Here is a 20,369-nt window from a genome sequence, read left to right on the forward strand (position 1 = left end):
GGGGCTCATTTGACTCATTATCGGAATAGGAATGGAATCAGAAGTGGAATTGGAATGAGAATGATTATTCTAACAATCTGTTTGGTTTAGATGAAAATTGAATAGGAATTAAAATCAGTTGGAATGAAATTTTATTCTCAATGGGAAGAGAGAAAATGGCCATTCCCTTAAATGGGACCGGAAGAGTGCCAGTGAATAGAATTTCAATTTTAACCAATTAAACTGTTGGAATTCAAATGACCCATCCTAATTCTCATTCTAAACCCCTATTCCCGTGAATCAAACGGGCCTATAGTGGTTTTCTAGACCAAAAACAACTGCCACGTCAGTAAAACTGTATTGTTCTTTCTGAGAGAACAGTTGTTTTCGTTTTTTCTTACTCTGCCCTCGTATTCAGCCACTTCAGCTGCTATTCAGCCAAAGTTTGTCGTCACCCGTTACGGGAACATAGAAAAGACCACCACCCCGTTGGGCGTTGCCCCGTATACGGGCATACAAACAAGACTCGTCAACTGTGTGGAGCTCGTAGATCCCTTCCGAGTTCCGATCATATCCACTGAGGAAAATTCACGAACAAAAGAGAGAGAGAGAGAGAGAGAGAGAGAGAGGAGAGATGGTTTAGGTTGGTCTGGGTTGAATCTTGAATGTTTTAGCGGGTGGTGATGGTTACGTTGGCTTGCAAGCTCAAACTTCCCAACTCTGACCCCTCATTGGAGGTAACCTCTCTTCTCTTCGAGCCTCTCTCCAACTCTCTAGCTTTGATGCACTCTGATTCCTCTATTCTACTCACTTCTTCTCCCTCTCTCTTCTCTCCCTCTCCTTCTTTTTCTTTTCCTCATCAAACCCTAGTTCCTCCAAACTCCACCTCCGCCTGCTTCCTACGCCTCCTTCCGAACCCTAATTCCACCGACGGCCGCGTCCTGTTCGTCGTCGCTGGACCTCATAACGGTGGCTCTTCAATTCTTCTCCGCTTCTGGATCCTTGGAAAGAGCCAGAGATTCGCCAAAGCTCGAGTGAATTGCACTCAAAAGAGTCTGGATTGTGGTCATAGATTGGGGGTTGTCGTTGATCTGTCACATGGTTTTTCCGTTAAGCTCTCTGGTTCTGTGAATGTTTTTGCTTTGCATTCGATCTCTGCTCGTAAAATTTGGGTTTTTGCCGCGAATACTGTGAGTGATGCGGATGATGGGTTGGGCGTGAACTTGATGAAGTGTGCTATTATTGATTGTACCATGCCGATTTGTTCTATTACTGTTTCATTTGGGTTTTTGCTTCTGGGGGAGAATAATGGGGTTCGGGTTTTCCCATTGACGCCGCTAGTGAAAGGCCGGGCTAGTAGACAGCGGGAATTGGCCAGGAGAAGAGAACACTACCAAAGTGGTGGTTTGAATGGTGATGTGCTGAAGACTGGGGAACTGCATTTACAGAATGAGATGATTCAGGCTAGGAACGGAAGCAACGATTTATATAGTACTTCGGTGACATACTCCAAGCATGGGATCAGTGGTCGGAATGGTAAAATTGCTGGACTGGAAGGGACCTCCGAGATCTTTGCTAATGGTTACACCATAAAGACTGAGGTTCATCGTGTTTCTGGTAAGTCCATAAACCCTATTCATTACTTCTTATTTGCTTATTTATGTTTATTGCTGGGTGGAAGAAATACCATTTTGTACATTCAAGTTATAACATTAAACCATTGCTGATTTCTTTAGCAATAATTAAACTACTACTGATTGGACTGCAAGTTTATCTGCAACAAGAAATCCCATCACCTGTAGTTCCTATCCATATGGGTTTATTCTGGAATGACCCAGTTGGTTTTCTTCTTATCTATCGACTAATCATCCATCTGAAATCTCTCCTACATATTAAAAGTCAAATATTCCATAGTTCTCTATATGTGAATTAGCATAATCAGAAACTCTATTTAACAAGGCAGAGAACAACTGGCATCAAAACACCAGGTGATCAATGTTGCCATAGGGATGAAGCTCATAAACAAAATGTCAAAGGTTGTTCTGTATGACTTTATCTGGTTCACCCCTCCCATGGCCCCAAATAGCCAGGGCCAACATTATGTAATGGTCTTTTTATGAAGTTCATAAACATGATTGCAATTATCATGTCATTTACCCAAGTGATGCACCATAAATGTTATTTCCTTAGTCATGGAAAGACCTTTATAAGCTCCATATAAAACAAGAAGTAAGGTTTTGTGTGGATCTTTGAAAAATCTAATTTTTTTTCCTGGTTTTTAGGGCACTGGGGACAAAATGCATATGAAACATGATATGCAACAGAATTGGGAAGAGAAGGTTGGAATAGAGATAACATGGAAAGAATGAGAAACAAGGATGTAACAAAAAATATAAATCTCTCCTTATGTGAGGGTTTCTTCCATCCCATGAAAATCAATTTGGGCTTTTGATATACCTAGGCATCACTGGATCCAAAGATGATTCCACTGCTTTATGTGGAATTGTGGATGATAGAGAACGTGCTCCTGTGGTCCACTGTGCATGTGTCTGAACTTGTAGCAAGTATATCTTTCTTCTCCATTTCAGTGGCAACGGCGGCAACAAGATCTTATTTCTGTTATCTTCTGTCCCCAATCAGGAAAGATCTTTCTTTCAATTGATGACAGTAAATTTCCTCAACATGCTTAATACACTTCTCTAAGCAAATTGGCCTAAACAGAACCCCCTCATCTTTTATGGATTTCTGTACACTCGCCAGCCTCTTGTAAATGTATTCAAAGTACAAAATACATCACTTATTTCATGCATAGCATGTATTTTTAGGTCAACTTTTAATTCATTTTTAATAATGTTTTTAGAGCTTTCTTTTCAGATCCTTTTAGATGCTTTGTGTTAAGGGCCCGCGAATAGGATCTCGTCACGGGTCGGTTAACGGGGAAAATTTCTTGTTTTCCCTTGTTTCTTCCTTTTTTTCAAGGAGCCTATCTTTAGCGCCTTTATGGTGATTTGTTAAAGAGATCACCAACTCTCCTCTGCTCTTTCTTGACTGAAATTCTGGGTGGATTTATTGAATAACATCAGCTCCTTAAATAGGAATTACAAGAGTCCTTCTTAAGGAAACTTTCTAAAAACATTAGGAAACTTTCTAAAAGGAAACTTTCTAAAAGAAACATTAAGAAACTTTCTAAAAGACCAAGGAAATAATAATGCTACTGCCTAATTAATAGGAACACTGAATCTAACGCCCATTACTGCTGTTGTTTGCGGCTGTATTCCTTTCTAACTAAAGCATCCACAATATTACTCCCCTCCTGGACTAAGAGATTGTCCTCAAGCTCGAATTCAGGATAGGTGTCTTGAAACACAGTCAAAGGAATCCAGGATAGGTGGAATGATTTTGCCCTCCTGGATCGGGTTCCAATGAAGAGGGTTCATCCTCATCTTCCTCTTGTTCCACCAGGAGGCAGAAAAGTCTCTTGCACTTGTGCCCTGCTGAGTAAAGTTCATCACAATTAAAACATTGTCCCCTCGCCCCGCGTTCCGCCATCTCAGCCCCGGACAAGCGCTTAATAGGGGGTGCAACAACACTGCTTCCCACACTGGATGTCGATCTGGAATTGTTGTTCGTCTGTGGTTTCTGTTCTTGGCTGGCTGCTGAAGATGGAGCCATTCCGAGTGGTTTTGGGGCTGCCCATGTTGTTTGAAGTGGCCCTATACTGATACTTCCGCGGTTGAGTTGCAATTTGCATTCAAAAGCGCGAGCCAAATTCATAGCAGTAACCAGATTGGGGGGATTTTGCATCTCCACATCCACCCTTAAAGTTTCCGCTAACCCTGCGGTGAACATGTCAACCTGTTGGTCTAGTCGTACCGAAGACGCTCTTGTAAGGAGGGTCTGAAACTGGCGTTGATACTCAGCCACAGTTCCAGTCTGTTTGAGGTTGATTAGTTCGTCTAATGGATTGCTTGTTAATGGGGGCCTGAATCTGAGAAGGCAGTAGGATTTGAATTGGGTTCAACTGAACCCAGGTTCCTCTTGCTCCAATATATAAAACCAGAGTTGTGCCTCCTCTATCATGTGGAATGCGGCTAAGCCTACCTTGTCCCTGTCCTCTGTCCGTTGGTTGCGGAAGAACTGCTCACATCTGTACAGCCATCCCAAAGGATCTCCAGTTCCATTATAGGAAGGAAATTCCAGCCTGCTGCATTTGGGAATGATCACGGTTCCCTGGGCAACGACCTGCTGCTCGCCGGACGATTCTGCCATGTCTGGTCGGCGGCCGTCTGTGGTTGCAACCCCTTCTGAACTCTTTTCCTTGCTGGAAAAATATAACTCCATCAAGCGCCTTAATTCTCAGACATCGTCCTTGATCTCGCGCACCTCCTTGCTGTTTTCCACGAGCTTGTGCTCTAGATCATGAACCTTAGTCTTCAATTACTCAAAGTCACCCATGACGCCCTGCTCTGATACCAAATTGTTAAGGGCCCGTGAATAGGATCTCGTCACAGGTCAGTTAACGGGAAAACTTCTTGTTTTCCCTTGTTTCTCCCTTTTTTCGAGGAACCTATCTTTAGCACCTTTATGGTGATTTGTTAAAGAGATCACCAACTCTCCTCTACTCTTTCTTGACTGAAATTCTGGATGGATTTATCGAATAACATCAGCTCCTTAAATAGGAATTACAAGAGCCCTTTCTTAAGGAAACTTTCTGAAAAACATTAAGAGACTTTCTAAAAAGAGGCTTTCTAAAATCATTAGGAAACTTTCTAAAAGAAACATTAAGAAACTTTCTAAAAGACCTAGGAAATAATAATGCTACTGCCTAATTAATAGGAACACTGAATCTAGCTAAGAGATAAGATAGGAACACTGAATCTAACGCCCATTACTGCTGCTGTCTGTGGCTGTATTCCTTTCCAACTAAAGCATCCACAATACTTTGTCATGAAAGAAAAATGCTTGGTTAACTGAAAATGCAAAGTTAATTGAATGAACAAGTGCAGAAGTCCCTTTCTTTGCCACTAATCTATAAGCTTACAATGGCTGTTAAGTTTGGGAACCAGTAACTAGTGATTGCTCCATGGTCTTTGTGGATTTCAAATTACTATTGTAGGCTGCAAGTTACCATTCACCTATGGGCTTTATTCTCCAGGATGTTCAAGATTCTACATATTGCTTATCAGAATTAGTTCTAGCAAGTGGTGTCTTTAATCAAATTTCTCATGCTAACCATTTGCTAGATGTAGCAATAGAGTAGAGAAAATAGAAAGCACTATTTGTGATAGTTGAAATGGTTGAACCTGGTGTCAAGAAGACAGTAAGATGCACAACAACTAGTAGTTTCTTACTTGATAAGAAATTTGGAGAGACTTTAACTTGGAAACATTGGTAAAAGAAAATGTAAGACTATCTCTAAATGCCAACCATAAGTCAGATTAGGGGCAAAGCAAAAATGAACTCTGGGGTGCTAGCCTGCTAGGGCACAAATTGTATTGTCAATAGCACCTATCGGTAGATTTGTAATACCAATTCTTTAAATAATTTAATAAAGATGATTCATCGATAAAAAAAAACATTGGATTACATATTTCCACTGTTATCCTACATTCAAATGGCATCACTAGTTTGTTTCATCTTTTATTGTTCTTTTGTGCTTGCAGCACTTTTTTTATGTGAAGAAAATTCATTTCTGTGCTTTCAAAACTTGGTGTCTTATGATCTAAAAAAAAAGAACTTGGTTCTCTATCCCTAAAATTTAAATCCAATTGTCTCGATGTTGGGATATGTTCATTTTGGCATTTGATAGATAGCTTATTTTTCCTTGTTAACTTGCAGAGAAGACTAGGACCTTGAAACTGAGACAAGATGCATGTGAAGGAGGCTCATGCTTCATAGCATTTAGGAGTTTGGAGGTCCAAAGTCCACAACCCATGACAGTAGCATTGCTGTCGCTAAAAGCTGTCTCAATCCATGCTTTGTCCTCAAAAAAGTTCTTAGTTTTGGATTCAGCTGGAGATTTACACCTCTTGATCTTATACAATGTCCCTGGATCAGAAATCAATGGTCACATGAAGCATTTCAATCATACCATGAAAGTGCAAATGCTGGCTGTGCTTCCTGATATTTCCATGAGTATGCTACTCTTATTTATTTTATCAGAATCTTCTCAGATGGTTTCAAGTTTAAAAACAGTTGTTATCATTTTGTAGGAACACAAATTGTCTGGGTATCAGATGGTTACCATTCTGTACACATTATATCAGTTTCTGACATGGACATCCCTATCAATGAGAATGGGAAAGCTGATGGCATAGAAAAGCCAATACAAATCTCAGGTTTATTATACATTCTATTGTTATGCTGAGTTAAGCATTTATATGTGAGATATTGGCATATAAAAAGTTGCTTATTGGCTTTGGATGAAGCCAACCATTATTTTTTCTTTTCAGACTTCTTTGAGGTTGCTTAAGATGCATTTGTATATCTATAACCTATTTGGTATTTATGAAGTTATATCATGAAGGCTACTTTGTAAAACATTTATTTTTGTTTTCTTCCTATCAATGACATTCTCATTCTTATTGAGTTTATTCTTTTGTTTCCAGCATCCATCTTATGTTACTGACATCTTCTCGGTTTAATCTATTAGCCATTCAGGCAATATTTGCAAGTGAAAAGATTCAGGATATTGCTCTTCTTGCTGCAAACGCAATTCTAATTGTTGGACAAGGTGAGGTGTTTTTGTTTTCATCTGTAGTTTCTTCACCTTCTCATGACATGGCTGAAATTTTTCTACACCATTTTATTCCATAAATAAGATTATAGGAAGAAAGGACTTCAACACAAAAAAGCTGAGGTTGCAGCCCAAATTAACATGCTTCTTCTTGTCACCTTGCTTCTGAAAGTTTAGACTCAATGGCCTTGTGATAATAAAACAAGTCAATTTTCCTCGGTCATTAAAATAACCATTAAGAATTATTATTTTTAGGGTGAAATAAAATGAATGAACAGGAATGTTGCAGACATGGACAATGTGATGCAAGTGGTCAATCCAGACAAAAATGGTTCACCTAGAGGATTCCTCATCTGTTGGATAGTCTGGGATGCCATGTCATATACCCCTGTGACCAAGTGTAGGCTTTAGAAGACCTGGCAAGTGGCAACAACAGAACATAATGCCAAAAACACAATATCATGAAGCAATGTCAGTAAAAGTATATTGGTTTTCTTGGGGTTAGCTTTTATTTCTTATTTTCCTGTCTTAAGATGGAATTTTAGGGGCTGAATACCATAGTCAATGGCCTAGCAGGATGGAATTCTTGGTGTTAGCCTGTTAGGAACAATAAATTGGAAAAAAAAATCTACTGTCATTCTTCTTTGCCATGGGAATCTGTCATGGCTGGACATTTCCTTTTCTTTTTGTGTACACCATGCTTGTTGTAATTTCCTATGCTATTGGATTAGCAGTATCATTATTTTGGTCTTCTCATAAAATTGCAAAAAAAGAAAAAAAAAACTGTATTGGCCTTGTATTTGTATTTTTTATCTCTTTCCTTTTTTGTTCTTTTATACTAAATTTCAACTATTTTTTCCCAGATGCACACTTCTTGTTTTGTTAGATGAAATACTTGATAATCATTATTTCTGTGCTGCAGGAACCATGTATGCATATGCAGTTTCCTGAACTTGATAGGTGGTTATATATTCTGTAGTGGTAAGACCAGTGACGTTTAAGTTACTGTTGAATGTTAAAACTACATAAATGCATTTGATTTCTGTATTCTATCTCGGGATGTTTAAATATCATTCTATTCTTAGTAAAATAAAATTGCAACCCATATAGTTGGGATGAGGCTTGGATGATGATGGTGGTGATGATGTTAGTAAAGCTACCGAAAAGAAACATTTACTAGACAAAAAAGAACAAGATCACAAAGATGCTGCTTGTCAAGTTGATAAAAAATACTTTTGTGGGTTATCATGAGTTGCCATTCCTAATAATTGACTTGTAATGTAACTGTTCATTTTGCAGAACATTTCTCTTCCAAGCCAGCTTAGAACCTTAAATGATATTTGTCCATGGAGTTGGCTCCCTGAATCAAATTGTTTAGGCAGTGAGTTCCCTGATATGTAGCATGCATTCTTGCTGCTGCCTTGTAAGCCTTTATTTATTAGGTGCTTTTTGTGCTGAAATTGATTATACCTGTTCTTTTTTTATGAGTTTCAGTTGGCCAGTATGCTTTCTCCCTGATTATCATGAATTTCAGTTTGGCTATAGCATGGCTCCATTTATCAATATATTGAAGTCATGAGTTGCAGTCTTCTTCCATTTTGTGTTCAAAGTATGATTCAAGAACACTGGGCTCTAAAAGGTATGCTCGTTATCAGTTTATCACCTTTAGTTAAAGAATAAAATGGTGTAATCAATATAATTTTACATGTATGGAGATGCTTGTGCTGGGCTGCAGGTTTTTGCATGCAGTGACTTTGAATCCTTAAAGTCTTTTGTGAGCTATAGAAAGGGCATAAAGAGAATATAAAATTAGAAGCTAGAGTGATCTCCACATTCATATGGTTGCTATTTAAGTATATGCATTGGTGTAATGGTGTTATGAACTACCTAGACGTTTTTTTGTTAATATTAATACAATACTTTAGCTTTTCAAAAATAAAAATAAAAAAAGCTATAAGCTACCTTGAAATTATGAACACCTTTTCAAAAAATTTTTGAACACAGAATTTTTTAACAGCAGACAGGCTTCAGAATCAGGGGTGATTAATGCAGCAGTAGGGTTTTTAAAGGGATGGCTGTCTGTCCATAATGTATTTCGAATTCGATATGATACTTTTTCTTCATCATTTTTTGAAGGTGGATTTTTTGGGGGGTCCCTAATTGGATGTCATGTACAGCTTCTCTTTGTACAGAGAATCATACTTTTGATATCAATACAATATACTAAGCCTTTCCCAATACATACATGCATGCATACATACATATATACATACACAAATATAAATATACATGTGCGCACACACACACACACGCAATATATATATATATATATATATATATATATATATATATATATATATATATATATATATATATATATATATATATGAACACCTTCTATGCCGGTGCTTATTTGTTAATCATCATCAACAACATTATCTGCCTTTTCTTATGATAAAGTAAGAACCCTAGGGAAATTTTAAATGAACAGGCCAAAGAACAGGTTGAGCCCATTATGGTGCCTCCCTTATCCTATATTAGTCATCAACTAGATACTCTTACAATACCCTAAAACAATGTATGCACATGGGCAAGTACAAACATGCCATTCAGGAGATAGCGTGCAAGGTACATCCTATGTTGAGGGTATAAAAGAAGGAAAAGGTGTAGGATCAACTATGTGTTAAAAAAGTTAACGAAAATTAAGAAAAAGAAAAGGACAACATTGAAAGAAGGACATTAAGAGATTACATCTTTGATTTTATAAAGCCAAGTCAGGGCTTTACCTTAAAAAGTAGTATTGAAGAGATTATGTCTTTGATTTTAGAAGATTCTGTAGTGAAGGAGGAGAAAATCAGTTCAGTGAAAAGATTTAAGAACTCCAATAATATTCAGCTGATTCATGTCACTGAAGTCCTCTCTCAATTGAAAAGCAGTTTTTTGGGAGGTCTGTGTAAGAATTTCAAAAGGGTGTACCATAGTTGCCAAGGCGTCGCCTAGGCGACAAGGTGCCCTTTGAGGCTCGCCTTGCCTAATCACCAAGCAGTTTTCTGCTTCCTACTATAAAATACTTTTTTATTCATTCTTTTTTGAGATTATAATTATAAAATAGACATTATTAAACTAAAATAATCATTTTGTGTGTTTATATACTAATTTCTTTTTATTAATTTCTTATTTATTGGGGTTTAATCAACACAAATATTGCTAAATGCTGTATTGAACCCTGAAAGACTTAAAAACCTGAACCAATAAGGAAGAACTTAAAATTTTATCTAATCAGCACATTTTCCTCTTCCATATCTTCTTCTTCTTCTTCTTCTTCTTCTTCTTCTTCTACTACTACTACTACTACTACTACTGCTACTACTACCAATACTTTTTATTTTCTTCTTTTCCTATAACAAAAATAAGGGTTCAGCCCCTATATTTTTTGAATTTTATTTTCCTTCTTTTTCTTATTAATATGTTGATTTTCTATACTTTAATATGAAATTTATACTTTTTTTATGAAAATCATGAATAATTATTAAAGAAGTATTGTTATGGTACCTAGGGAACTACCCTAGGACCTATGTTTTTAACATAAAAAAAATCCATTGCCTAGGCAACCAGGCGACAAGGTGCCCCCCAGTCGCCTAGCCTCACCTTGGCGCCTTGAAAACTATGGGGTGTACTAGAGGAAGGGTGCCAAGAGATGAAGCCACTTGCCTAAGCTGTTAGCTGGTGGCTTGTGTAACAGATGATAAAAGTGCACTGGAGAATATGACAAATGGCACCTTTCTATCATTAACCACAAAGAAGGAAGGAGCAGTGGAGCTGAGAGACTTCAGACCGATTAGCCTTATCAGCAGTCCATATAAGTTTTTGGCAAAGGTGTTATTAAAGGAACTTAAAAAGGCAATCCACAAAGTGGTGGGGGAGACTCAAATGGCCTTTGTGAAAGGGAGACATATATTAGATGGAGTTTTGGTGGCTAGTGAATGTATTGATTCTAGATTAGAAGTGGGAGAGCAGGTGTAAAATTGAAATTGAAAAGGCCTATGATGGAATGGTGTTTCTTAGAGGAAATTCAAAGGTTGATGAGGTTTCCAGAGAGGTGGAGGAGCTGGATATTTGCATGTGTGTCAACAGTTTCATATTCAATCCTTTTGAATGGTGTATTTTCAAAAAAAAATTCAATCTTCTAGAGTTTTGAGGCAGTGGGATCCAATCTCCCCACTCCTCTTTGTGTTAATTATGGAGGTGTTGAATCTGTTGTTGGAAAGAAATATGCAGCTGGGGCTGATTGAGGTTTCAGGGTGGGGATGGGAGAGCTTGTTATTTCTCTTTTACAATATATCGATGACACCCTTATATTTTTTGATTGCCTCTGTGAATGAGGTGCTGAATCTGAGGGCAATTCTTGCTAACTTTGAGCTGTTGACAGGTTTGAAAATTAATTTATCTAATAGTGTCCTGATAGGGGTTGGCAAGGTTCAATTTTTTTATATGTATCGGGCCATATTAGCCGATACGTATCGTATCGGTGGCTTCCTGATACACCCCTACAGGGGGTGTTTCAGGGTCTGACCTGGTTCAGGGGGTAGACAGGCCTTAAACCGACCCATCTGAACCAGTTTGAAAGAAAGACTAAAAAAAAATAAATAAATAAAAGGTGAGCCAAGATACAGGCCGATACGCCCCTACCAGCGTATCGTGGAACTCCCACTTTACTATGTGGGATTACTGGTTGGGGGCAATTCTGCTTCCATTACAATCTGGAAGTCAAGTCATTGAAAGAGTAGAGAGGAGGCTGGATAGGTGGAAAGCAAGATACTTATCCTTGGGGAGACAGGTAACCCTTATAACAAGTGTGTTATCAAGTCCGCCTACATATTACTATTATTAGTTGTCCTTGTTAAGGGTTCAACCAAAATTGCAGAGAGAATGGAAAAGATCCAGAGGGATTTCTTATGGAAAGGAGTGGGGGAGTGTGGGGTAAAAAGCTCCATCTAGTTAAATAGGATAAGGTGTGTAGACCCAAAGAGGGAGGGGGTTTGGGGTTTAGAAGGGTGAGATTATTTAACAAAGCCCTACTTGGGAAATGGTTATGGAGATTTGGGTTGAGTAACAAGGAAAACTCTTTATAGAGGAGGGTGGTGGTTAGCAGATATGGGGTGATGAGATTTGGTTAGGAATCAAGGGAAGTTAGCTCTTCATATGGGATGAGTGTTTGGAAAAGAATTCTGAACTTTAATCAGGAGCAGTGATTTAAAAGGTGCACCTAGGCGCACAGGCGAGGCGCATTATAGGGTAGACGCCTCGCCTAGGTCCTAGGTGCAGCCCTTTCAAAAGGTGCACACCTGGTGTGCCTAGGCGTGCGCCTGGTGCACCTTGCGCCTCAACCCAGGCGTGCGCCTTTTGAAAATTTGACGACCCCCTATTTGGTAATATTGTCCATTCATTCATCCTAATAAACTATCTTCTTAAAAAGCAATTAAAACTATAAAATCATTATTTTTTGTGGAAACTAAGAATTTAAGACCCTAACATGGACTTGTTTGGGCTTGCCTCGAGAGGCATGGCACAAAGGTGGCTTGTAGAATTAGGAATGTAATATGTCACATTAGCTACTTGAAGTAATGTAATTGAGAAAAAAAAAAGAGATTGTGGGTTTTATATGCTTGAAAATGCTTTATATGTTTGATTTCATTTTTAAATTCTCATTTGAATATGCTTTACATATTATGTTTATGTATTTTAATTTTAAATAATAGGTTTTTTAAAACATTTATTTTAAAATTTAAGTTTATATTTTTATTAATATTATGTTTTATAATTTTATGATTTTTTTTTAATTTTTGCGCCTTGCTTAAAAAGGCGCACGCCTCGCCTTGCACTTCAGGCGCAAATTGACCCCTGTGCCTTGTGCTTTTAAAACACTGATCAGGAGTTCAGAACTCTAACAAGCTTTGAAGTTGGGGATGGGGCTAAAATAAGATTCTGGGAGGATGATTCGAGTGGGGTGGGAAGATTGTGTGAGGTTTGCCCAAGATCACTCAGGCTGTCAGAACCAGGAGTGAATATTCTAATCTGATCAGGAGTTCAGAACTCTAACAAGCTTTGAAGTTGGGGATGGGGCTAAAATAAGATTCTGGGAGGATGATTCGAGTGGGGTGGGAAGATTGTGTGAGGTTTGCCCAAGATCACTCAAGCTGTCAGAACCAGGAGTGAATATTCTAATCTGTTATTAAAGAATTAGGGAGCAGATTGTATGGTGTCCAAGATTCAGAAGGCCACTCCTTGACAGGGAAATAGAAGAGTTTTAAATCTGCTGGAGAAGTTGGAAAGGATGAAGATCTCAACCCAATTTAGGGATGAGTTATGGTGGAAAGAATGCTCAAATGGAAAGTTTACTGTTAAGTCCTGTTATTCAACCTTTAGTATCCCAGTGAAAATAACAAGACAGCTAAGAAAAATTGATGAAGGATTTCTTGTGGGAACCAGGAGATGAAAAGAAAGATCATTTGGTCAAATGGGAGCAGATATGTAAATCAAAGGAGCAAGGAGGACTAGGTATTGAGAACTTAGTTAAACGGAACACAGCTCTTCTAGGAAAATGACTTTGAAGATTCCCCTTAGAAGGAGATAGGCTTTGAAATCATTCAGTGTGGTGGACAATGGCTGGGATGCAAAGCTAACGCCTCATGCAACCTCAAACTCCCCGTGGCAGGCAATCTAAGAGGTATTACCAATCTTCCTTAATTTTATCTGGTTGAATGGTGGAGTATGGAGATTGAGTCTTATTTTGGGAGGACCTTTGGATTGGGGATACCCCCCTTAACCTAGAATTCCCTAGACTCTTTTCTTTATCAAACCTCAAGGCAGAACTTGTTTCTAGATTTGGGGTGCCATCAGACTCTGGTTTAAACTAGGATTTTGGCTTCAAAAGGGGTTTGAGGGATAATGAGTATGATTCACTTATCCTGCTACTTTCTTTGTTGGAAAAGGTGTTTCTGGACCAAAATTCTCTAGATGGCAAGGTTTGGCTTCCCCAAATGGCCTTTTTTCAACATACTCACTCACTCAGGCTCTTTGTAGGTAAATTTCTCATTGAGAGAAATCTGGTGCAAACCAATTCCTCCCAAAGTTCGAACTCTTTGCTGGGAAGTATTCCTTGGAAAAAGTTAACACCTGTGATGTGCTACAAAAAAGAAGGTCAAATAAGTGCCTCTCTCTTCACATGTGCATTGTAAGGCTTGTGGTGAGACCCTTCCTCACTAATCTCTTGCTCTTTTGTGTCTTGCATTTGAGACTTTTTCTGTTCTCTCTTTGGTTGCAAATGGGAACCCTTGCAAGATGTGGTTAGTTTATTCAATCCTAACTTCTTGAGGCAACAGAAAAGAAAGGGGAAGATGTTTGTAGAAGACAGTAAGGGCAGTCTTGGTCTGGACTATCTGGGAGGAAAGAAATAACCGGATCTTCAATGAAAAGATAAGATCTAAAGAGGAAGTGATTGAATCTATAAAAGTTAGATCAACACACCAGGTGAAAACATTAGACCTCTTTAGAGACGTTTCTACAAATGACATATTATAGAACTGGACTGAAATGGTACAGATAAATATGCATAAAGAAGTAGTGAGAATGGATTGGAAACCACCAGAGGTAAATAAGCTAAAGTTAAATTTTGGAGGTAGTTCCTTCGGCAATCCGGGAAGGGCAGGCATAGGGGAGTTATCAGAAACCATCAAGTAGTAGTAAAGGCTCTCTTCTCAGGACCAGTAGGCTTTGGAGACTCAGTTTTGGCTGAAATTATGGCCCTGCTGTAAGGTTTAAAAATAGCTTTCTAACTAGAAGTTAGAGATCTGGAAGTGGAAGGAGATGCTCTTTTGGTGATTTCTTGGGAAAAGAATATACAGTCAGCACCCTGGAAATACAGATTTACGTTCAGGGAGATTGATCATCTTGCAAGAAAGGTTAATGCAGAGTTCGGATGGGTAGGAAGAACAGCAAACGGAATGGCAGATGCTTGAGCAAAACAGGGGGTGGATAGACCAACCTTATTTTGGGCTAAGCTGTCATGCTGCAGTGAAAAAGAAACTGGGTGGCCTATGTACTTGAAAGTTTTTGTTCCCTTTGTAAATTGGGCAGCTCTTTAGGGTTGTCTTCCATTTGGATCTGCTAGAAAATTTAGAAAGAAAGGAATAGAAGAATCTTTGAAGAGAAGGAATGGAAGCTGGATAAACTGGTGGCGACTGTTGGCAAATCTGTTTCAGATTGGGTTTTGATATTGCCAGAGTTCTCTCAGCTCAAGAGAGAAGATCTAGGAGAAAGCTTATGGGAGGTGGTGGGGTTTCAAAATTGTGGACTGGAGATTTGAAATTGTATTGTTCTTGTTCTGTTTATTGTCGTTAGGTGCTAACCTTATCACCTATCCAGATTGTAGTTTATTTTATTTTATTTTAATGAAAATTTCTTTTTTTTTTTTTACTTGTATAAAAAGATTGTCTTCGATTATAGAAGATTCTATTGCAAAGGAAGAGAAAGTTCAGTGAAAAGATTTAAGAGATCCAAGAATGTTAGACTGATTCATGTCACTATAGTCTTATCTTGGTTGAGAGGCAGCTTGTGGAGAGGTCTGAGAGTTTTAAAAGGGTGTACAAGACCAAGATGGATGGTGTGAAGAGGTGTAGCCACTTGCCTAAGCTGCTAGTTGGTGGTTTGCCATCAAATCATATGGAGAGCATCTTAGATACAATCTTGGTTGGGGGTCCAAAAGAAAGATTGGAAAGGGTTATGGAGAAAGACCAAGAGGTATCTAGAAAAAGAGCAGATAGATGCTTTGTCTCATGACAATGGTGAGATTCTGCCTTCAGTAGGGGAAAATTAATTTACTAAGGTAGGAGATAGATGTCAAGGTTTGAAACATGGGACCTGTTCAAGCATCAAGGTTTCTGAAGATACTATGAGTGTGGTTTTGGTGAAGTCAGAATCATGGAGAGTAGGAGGGGGCATCATGATTCTGAACTCATTCTTGATACAGGAAGTTTCTCCAGTAGAAAGAAAATTGGATTTAAATGGGGTGGTTGATAAGGAAGTATAAGTTGCCAAGAGTTTGCAACTGTTCTTTCTAGGTGGAGAGGAATTTGCCTGAAGAGCCTTCAGTGATTTAATAATCCAGTTTTCACCAGTGAAAGTCCCTTGTATCATTATAATCACATCATAATGATACAAGGGATGAACTATCTTCATTAAATGAAAGTCTCAGGTATATGATGGTAAGTTGGTAACTGTACTGATTGGGATTCGTGAAGGTTTGTCCTGGGTGATTGTTGGCCTTTGGTGATTTGTGTTGAGATCTTAGGTCTACTCTTAGCTTTGTAAATAACTAAAAACTTTTTTTCATTTTTTTTTCTTTTGATAGATAGATAGTCTCTGTTCACTTTGGCACTAGTCTTCTTTTCACATAGCCAGACCATTTCAGTTGACCTTCCCTTATTGATGCAACTCCTATTTTTTTAATACACTCATTATAGTGTATTCCGTCATTTTTTTATCGACTGTTAACCTCATTTCATGAAGTTGTTCCTTCATTTTTATTGATCAACATTTTGTTTCATGAAGCATCCCTCACCTTGTAACCATTATACATTACTTTCAATTAAGCTTTATTAGTACTAGTTTTCATACTATTACCCCAAAGCATGTTACCACTTTATCTAACCTCCCCTAATTTTATGGGTGACACCGTTTTCAACCTTTCCCCTTATGGATACTTGAACCAGATAAATTCAAAGTACAAATTAATGAAAATTTTGAATACTAATAGATGTACCGTTTTCCTATGAAATGATAGTTATTTAAGGCATGAACAAATTCATTTCTATATTGATATATTTTTGTCTAAACAGGCCATTAATCTATCTAAACCAAAAAAAGACATTCTATAAATGTCCTATTGCTGACAAGGATGAAAGTATCGGTATTGGGTATCGTATCCGGCAACTTGGATACGGATACAGATACACTTAGGAAATGCATGGATGCGCATGAAAAATATGGAAATGCTTGGATATGGTAGGAAAATGTATACAAATTCCATAAATATATTATTAACAATAAGTTTAATGTCAGAATAACTATAAATAATGTATAAATACATAGGAATTGTACATTTTAATGGTATATATGAAGAAATATATTACAATTAATATAGCAGGATGCATAAATATTACACAATTTTATTGATAATGCATCAGTCAAGAGTCCAAGACACAAATTATATGGATTTTTACAAATTAATACATGTACAAAGCCAATATTATTTGATTTTCTATTAAAGTCCAAGGCACAAAATATATGCAACTGTTACATTTGAATTATTATATCAATTTTTTTCTATTTTACTATTTTTAAGTTTTAACATTAACAAAAGATCAACTAAAAAGTTAACTCTCAAATGTTTGGTAAACAATATTTTCGTTTTTGTAAACAATAAATATGTTATTATAAAATGTAAATTGAAATATCAATTAATAATTTATACAAACAAATAATCTTAACTTAAAATATATCAAACCTATGAAAATTTTGAAGATACATATCATGTGAAAATTCATAAATTATTAATATTTTTATTTTATAAATTTTATAAAATAAAAAATTAATTTTCTATATAAATGTAGACTAGTGGATTTGAAATGTTCTATTTATATTATATTCTCAAATATTTTGTAAACAATATTTTTATTTTTGTAAATAATAAATGCAATGTTATTTAATGCAAATTAAAATATTAATTAATAATTTATAAAAATTTTAAGACACATATCATGTGTAAATTTTTAAATTTTAAGTATTAAAATATTTATTTTATTATTAACATTCTTTATTTGTATAAACTTATGAAATTAAAATTTATTTTTTGATATATATGTGGATTTGATAAATTATTTATCCCATCGATTTATAAAATTCTAATTTTAAATATTATTTTTTCTAATTTGTAGTTGGAGTTGTTGAATACAAGTGTATGTTGCTTGTTTAGATTGCATGTAGACATTAATGTTATTAAATTTTAATTTATTCCATTTATTGACATGAAATAGATGATGGCTTAGTGGTTAGGTTTGCATGCTCTCTTGGGCACTGCCACACTAGACGACCTGGGTTCAAATGACACCAGGTTCAATTTTTAATCATGAATCACCTTTGTTGTCGAATTCAGGTTCAATCCGCTTCTGTATCAGTGTGTATCGGCCAATACTATACGATACATGCCAATACGGTGGCATATCAGACTGATACGCACGACTGATAGGATATGTTTCCACTTGTAGCAAATCCTGTATCGGTTTGGTCTGATACCAATACGATACACCCTGTATCAGGCGTATTGTGTCGATATTTTACTCCTTGATTACTGACATTGATAAAAAACTGTCCTATTACTGATTTACTGTTTCTATGATGGATCAAGCCAATAATCTGATTTTCTTTTCCAGCCACTGATGTTAAATCCTTGTTTATTGGTATGTTCCTCAGATTATGAGAAGCCCTACTCTTCTGCATTGGAAATTTGCTTATTTCTATGTTATAGAAAAAACAAAAAAAAGAAAAAAAGAAAAGAAAAGGAGAAAGTTTTGTATTGGTAAAAACCTAGACTCCATGGGTTTCCCATCTTTGACCAATTGTCCTCTTGCATTCCTGATGGCAGCAAGTTTCTACTTTCTAGGCATGGAAAGGATAAATAGATTGAATGGGTTCTAATTATAAGTTGCTTCTCTTTCTTTCCGTAAGATGTAACAGCAATCAATATCCAGAAAAAGGGAATGTTGGGCTAACCAGGTACTAGAAAAGTGACCCAAAGAACTAGCACAAAAGCAAAGCAAAGAAGTAAAGTGGACCAGTCTCCCTCAATAAAGATCAGCCCTCGATACTCCACTCTTAAGGAGCTCATATTCTACCTATTAGAGGACCTTGGAACCTGTCTGAACCATATGTTCATTCTGGAAACCAAAAATCTGCCTTGAGTACTGACATGATGTTTGCTTGAGTATTTTCTAAATAGATCACTAATACTTGACACTCCTGGGTCCCACTGACTTCTGTTTTATAACCTGGTGAAGGTGGGATCCATGTTTATGATGGCACATCTCTAGAAGCTGAAGAAGAAGCCATACACTGTCATCCACTAATTATATGATGATCTGTAGAAATCAAACTTCTCCTTTAATATGTCACTCTATCAAAGAGTCTTTTTTCTGTAGTTAGAGAATATCCCGGCATCCCTTCCCTTGCAAACTGTCTACAAGATTGCTGCTCTTGTACCTATATGGGATTGTTTCCCCTTCTGTTTTTTTGGGTTTTCTTTTTCTTTTTTTTTTTTTTTTGGGACAGGCCAGAGAATAGAATCTATACACAATATCATATGTTCTATTTGTTTTCCTTGTTTAAATGTTGAATGTCTGTCACAGGAATCCTGAACCTTCAACACCATTTGGGCGTTACAAATATTACAAGCTACCTGTCATGCCCATCCTGCTTCAATGATTCAGGACTTCGAAGCTGGATACTGCTAGCTGCCTCAAGATATAATTTTACATTGCAGATCACCTATTGGAAGATAAAGTACCTGCAGACAACCATGTTTACAAAGGTCAGATGCAGCCTCGGTTGCTTTTATGCCACATAAAGGCTTTTTGATCCAATGAATGCAGAAGTTACCTACTCCCTTGTGCCATCAATTGGAAAGATGGGAAGCATTACAAACTAATTCTTATAGCCTTGGCCTATTTGTCAAGAGGTTGTTATCACCCATAGAAACATTTTACTCAAGCTCTTGGATTAGTGACATTCAGAAAATTCACCAGTTTAAATTGAAAACATGAAAACAAAATTTGCCTCCATTTTCATGATAAGAGAGCAAAAGGCTCCTCTTAAACTGTTCAGTCCTGTTTGTTCCATTGTTGGAGAAAGGCTAGATAAACCATTGTTTTTTTCTATTCTACCTGCTTTATTTTATACAATTTTGATTTCTCTTTGAATGTGTTGCGCACTATTGGAGTCAATAATAGTTTTTAGTACGGCATGGATCTGCTCTGTATGCATACCTAAGGGTAGATTAGAGTGGACTTTTCAATTGATAGCTTCCTGTATTAATTGAGATGAAGCCAAGATAAAATTCAAATGGGTACGAATATTAGTAATTTGTTTGAGCTTTGTAGCTGGAGGACAAATGCCGCCGTGGTTTGATGATGTTTGACACGAATGGTGATGGGTGAACATGCTTCGTCAAGAACTGGGACAGGTAAACAACCAGTAACTGCAAAGTAAACTGGGATGCCTCCATTGGCAATTAGAGCCATGATTCCATCCCCCTTGCAGGGTTTATTCTTCCTGTGCCTGCGCACACGGAACACTTCGTGGCAGTTGGACCATTCAAATTTAACGGAGTCTACGTCTGCGTCTACCTTGCTAGAGATTTTGATGAACATTACAATTCTGAAAAGCTTACAGTGATACAGATAGCTCGATTGTGTCTTTCATTAAACTTGTCTATTTTTTCATCTAAACGTGACAAGTCTGGTACTATGGATGTATCAGATTATGTGATTTGTGGGAATTGGAATGAGGGAAATTCAAAGTGGTCCTCTTACAACTGATCTGA

General features: G+C 37.2%; 1 protein-coding gene across 3 annotated transcripts; it reads left to right on the forward strand.

Moving 5' to 3' along the window:
* Positions 1 to 385: 385 nt before the first annotated feature.
* LOC148854749 (uncharacterized) lies at positions 386 to 19,746 on the forward strand. 3 transcript variants are annotated; one of them, XM_088985191.1, is made up of 8 exons: positions 386 to 1,596; positions 5,818 to 6,114; positions 6,192 to 6,317; positions 6,632 to 6,712; positions 7,638 to 7,696; positions 8,015 to 8,096; positions 8,210 to 8,354; positions 19,177 to 19,746. In XM_088985191.1, the coding sequence occupies exons 1-5, from the start codon at positions 663 to 665 to the stop codon at positions 7,664 to 7,666; spliced, it is 1,467 nt and encodes a 488-aa protein (XP_088841317.1). In that variant the 5' UTR covers positions 386 to 662; the 3' UTR covers positions 7,667 to 7,696; positions 8,015 to 8,096; positions 8,210 to 8,354; positions 19,177 to 19,746. The 3 variants fall into 3 exon arrangements, with proteins under 3 accessions (XP_088841317.1, XP_088841318.1, XP_088841319.1); XM_088985192.1 differs by having other exon boundaries at positions 483 to 1,596; positions 8,015 to 8,138; positions 8,250 to 8,354; XM_088985193.1 differs by having other exon boundaries at positions 483 to 1,596; positions 6,216 to 6,317.
* Positions 19,747 to 20,369: the final 623 nt, after the last annotated feature.

This window comes from Nelumbo lutea, chromosome 4 (assembly GCF_056320005.1).
Source record: "Nelumbo lutea isolate HS-2025 chromosome 4, American lotus-T2T, whole genome shotgun sequence".
Taxonomy (NCBI): Eukaryota; Viridiplantae; Streptophyta; class Magnoliopsida; order Proteales; family Nelumbonaceae; genus Nelumbo; species Nelumbo lutea.

Coding starts and splice junctions, on each gene's coding strand:
- LOC148854749 (XM_088985191.1), top strand. CDS start 663: ATGGTTACGTTGGCTTGCAAGCTCAAACTTCCCAACTCTGACCCCTCA. Junction 6,115..6,191: donor GCTTCCTGATATTTCCATGA/GTATGCTACTCT, acceptor ATCATTTTGTAG/GAACACAAATTGTCTGGGTA. Junction 6,713..7,637: donor AATTCTAATTGTTGGACAAG/GTGAGGTGTTTT, acceptor TCTGTGCTGCAG/GAACCATGTATGCATATGCA.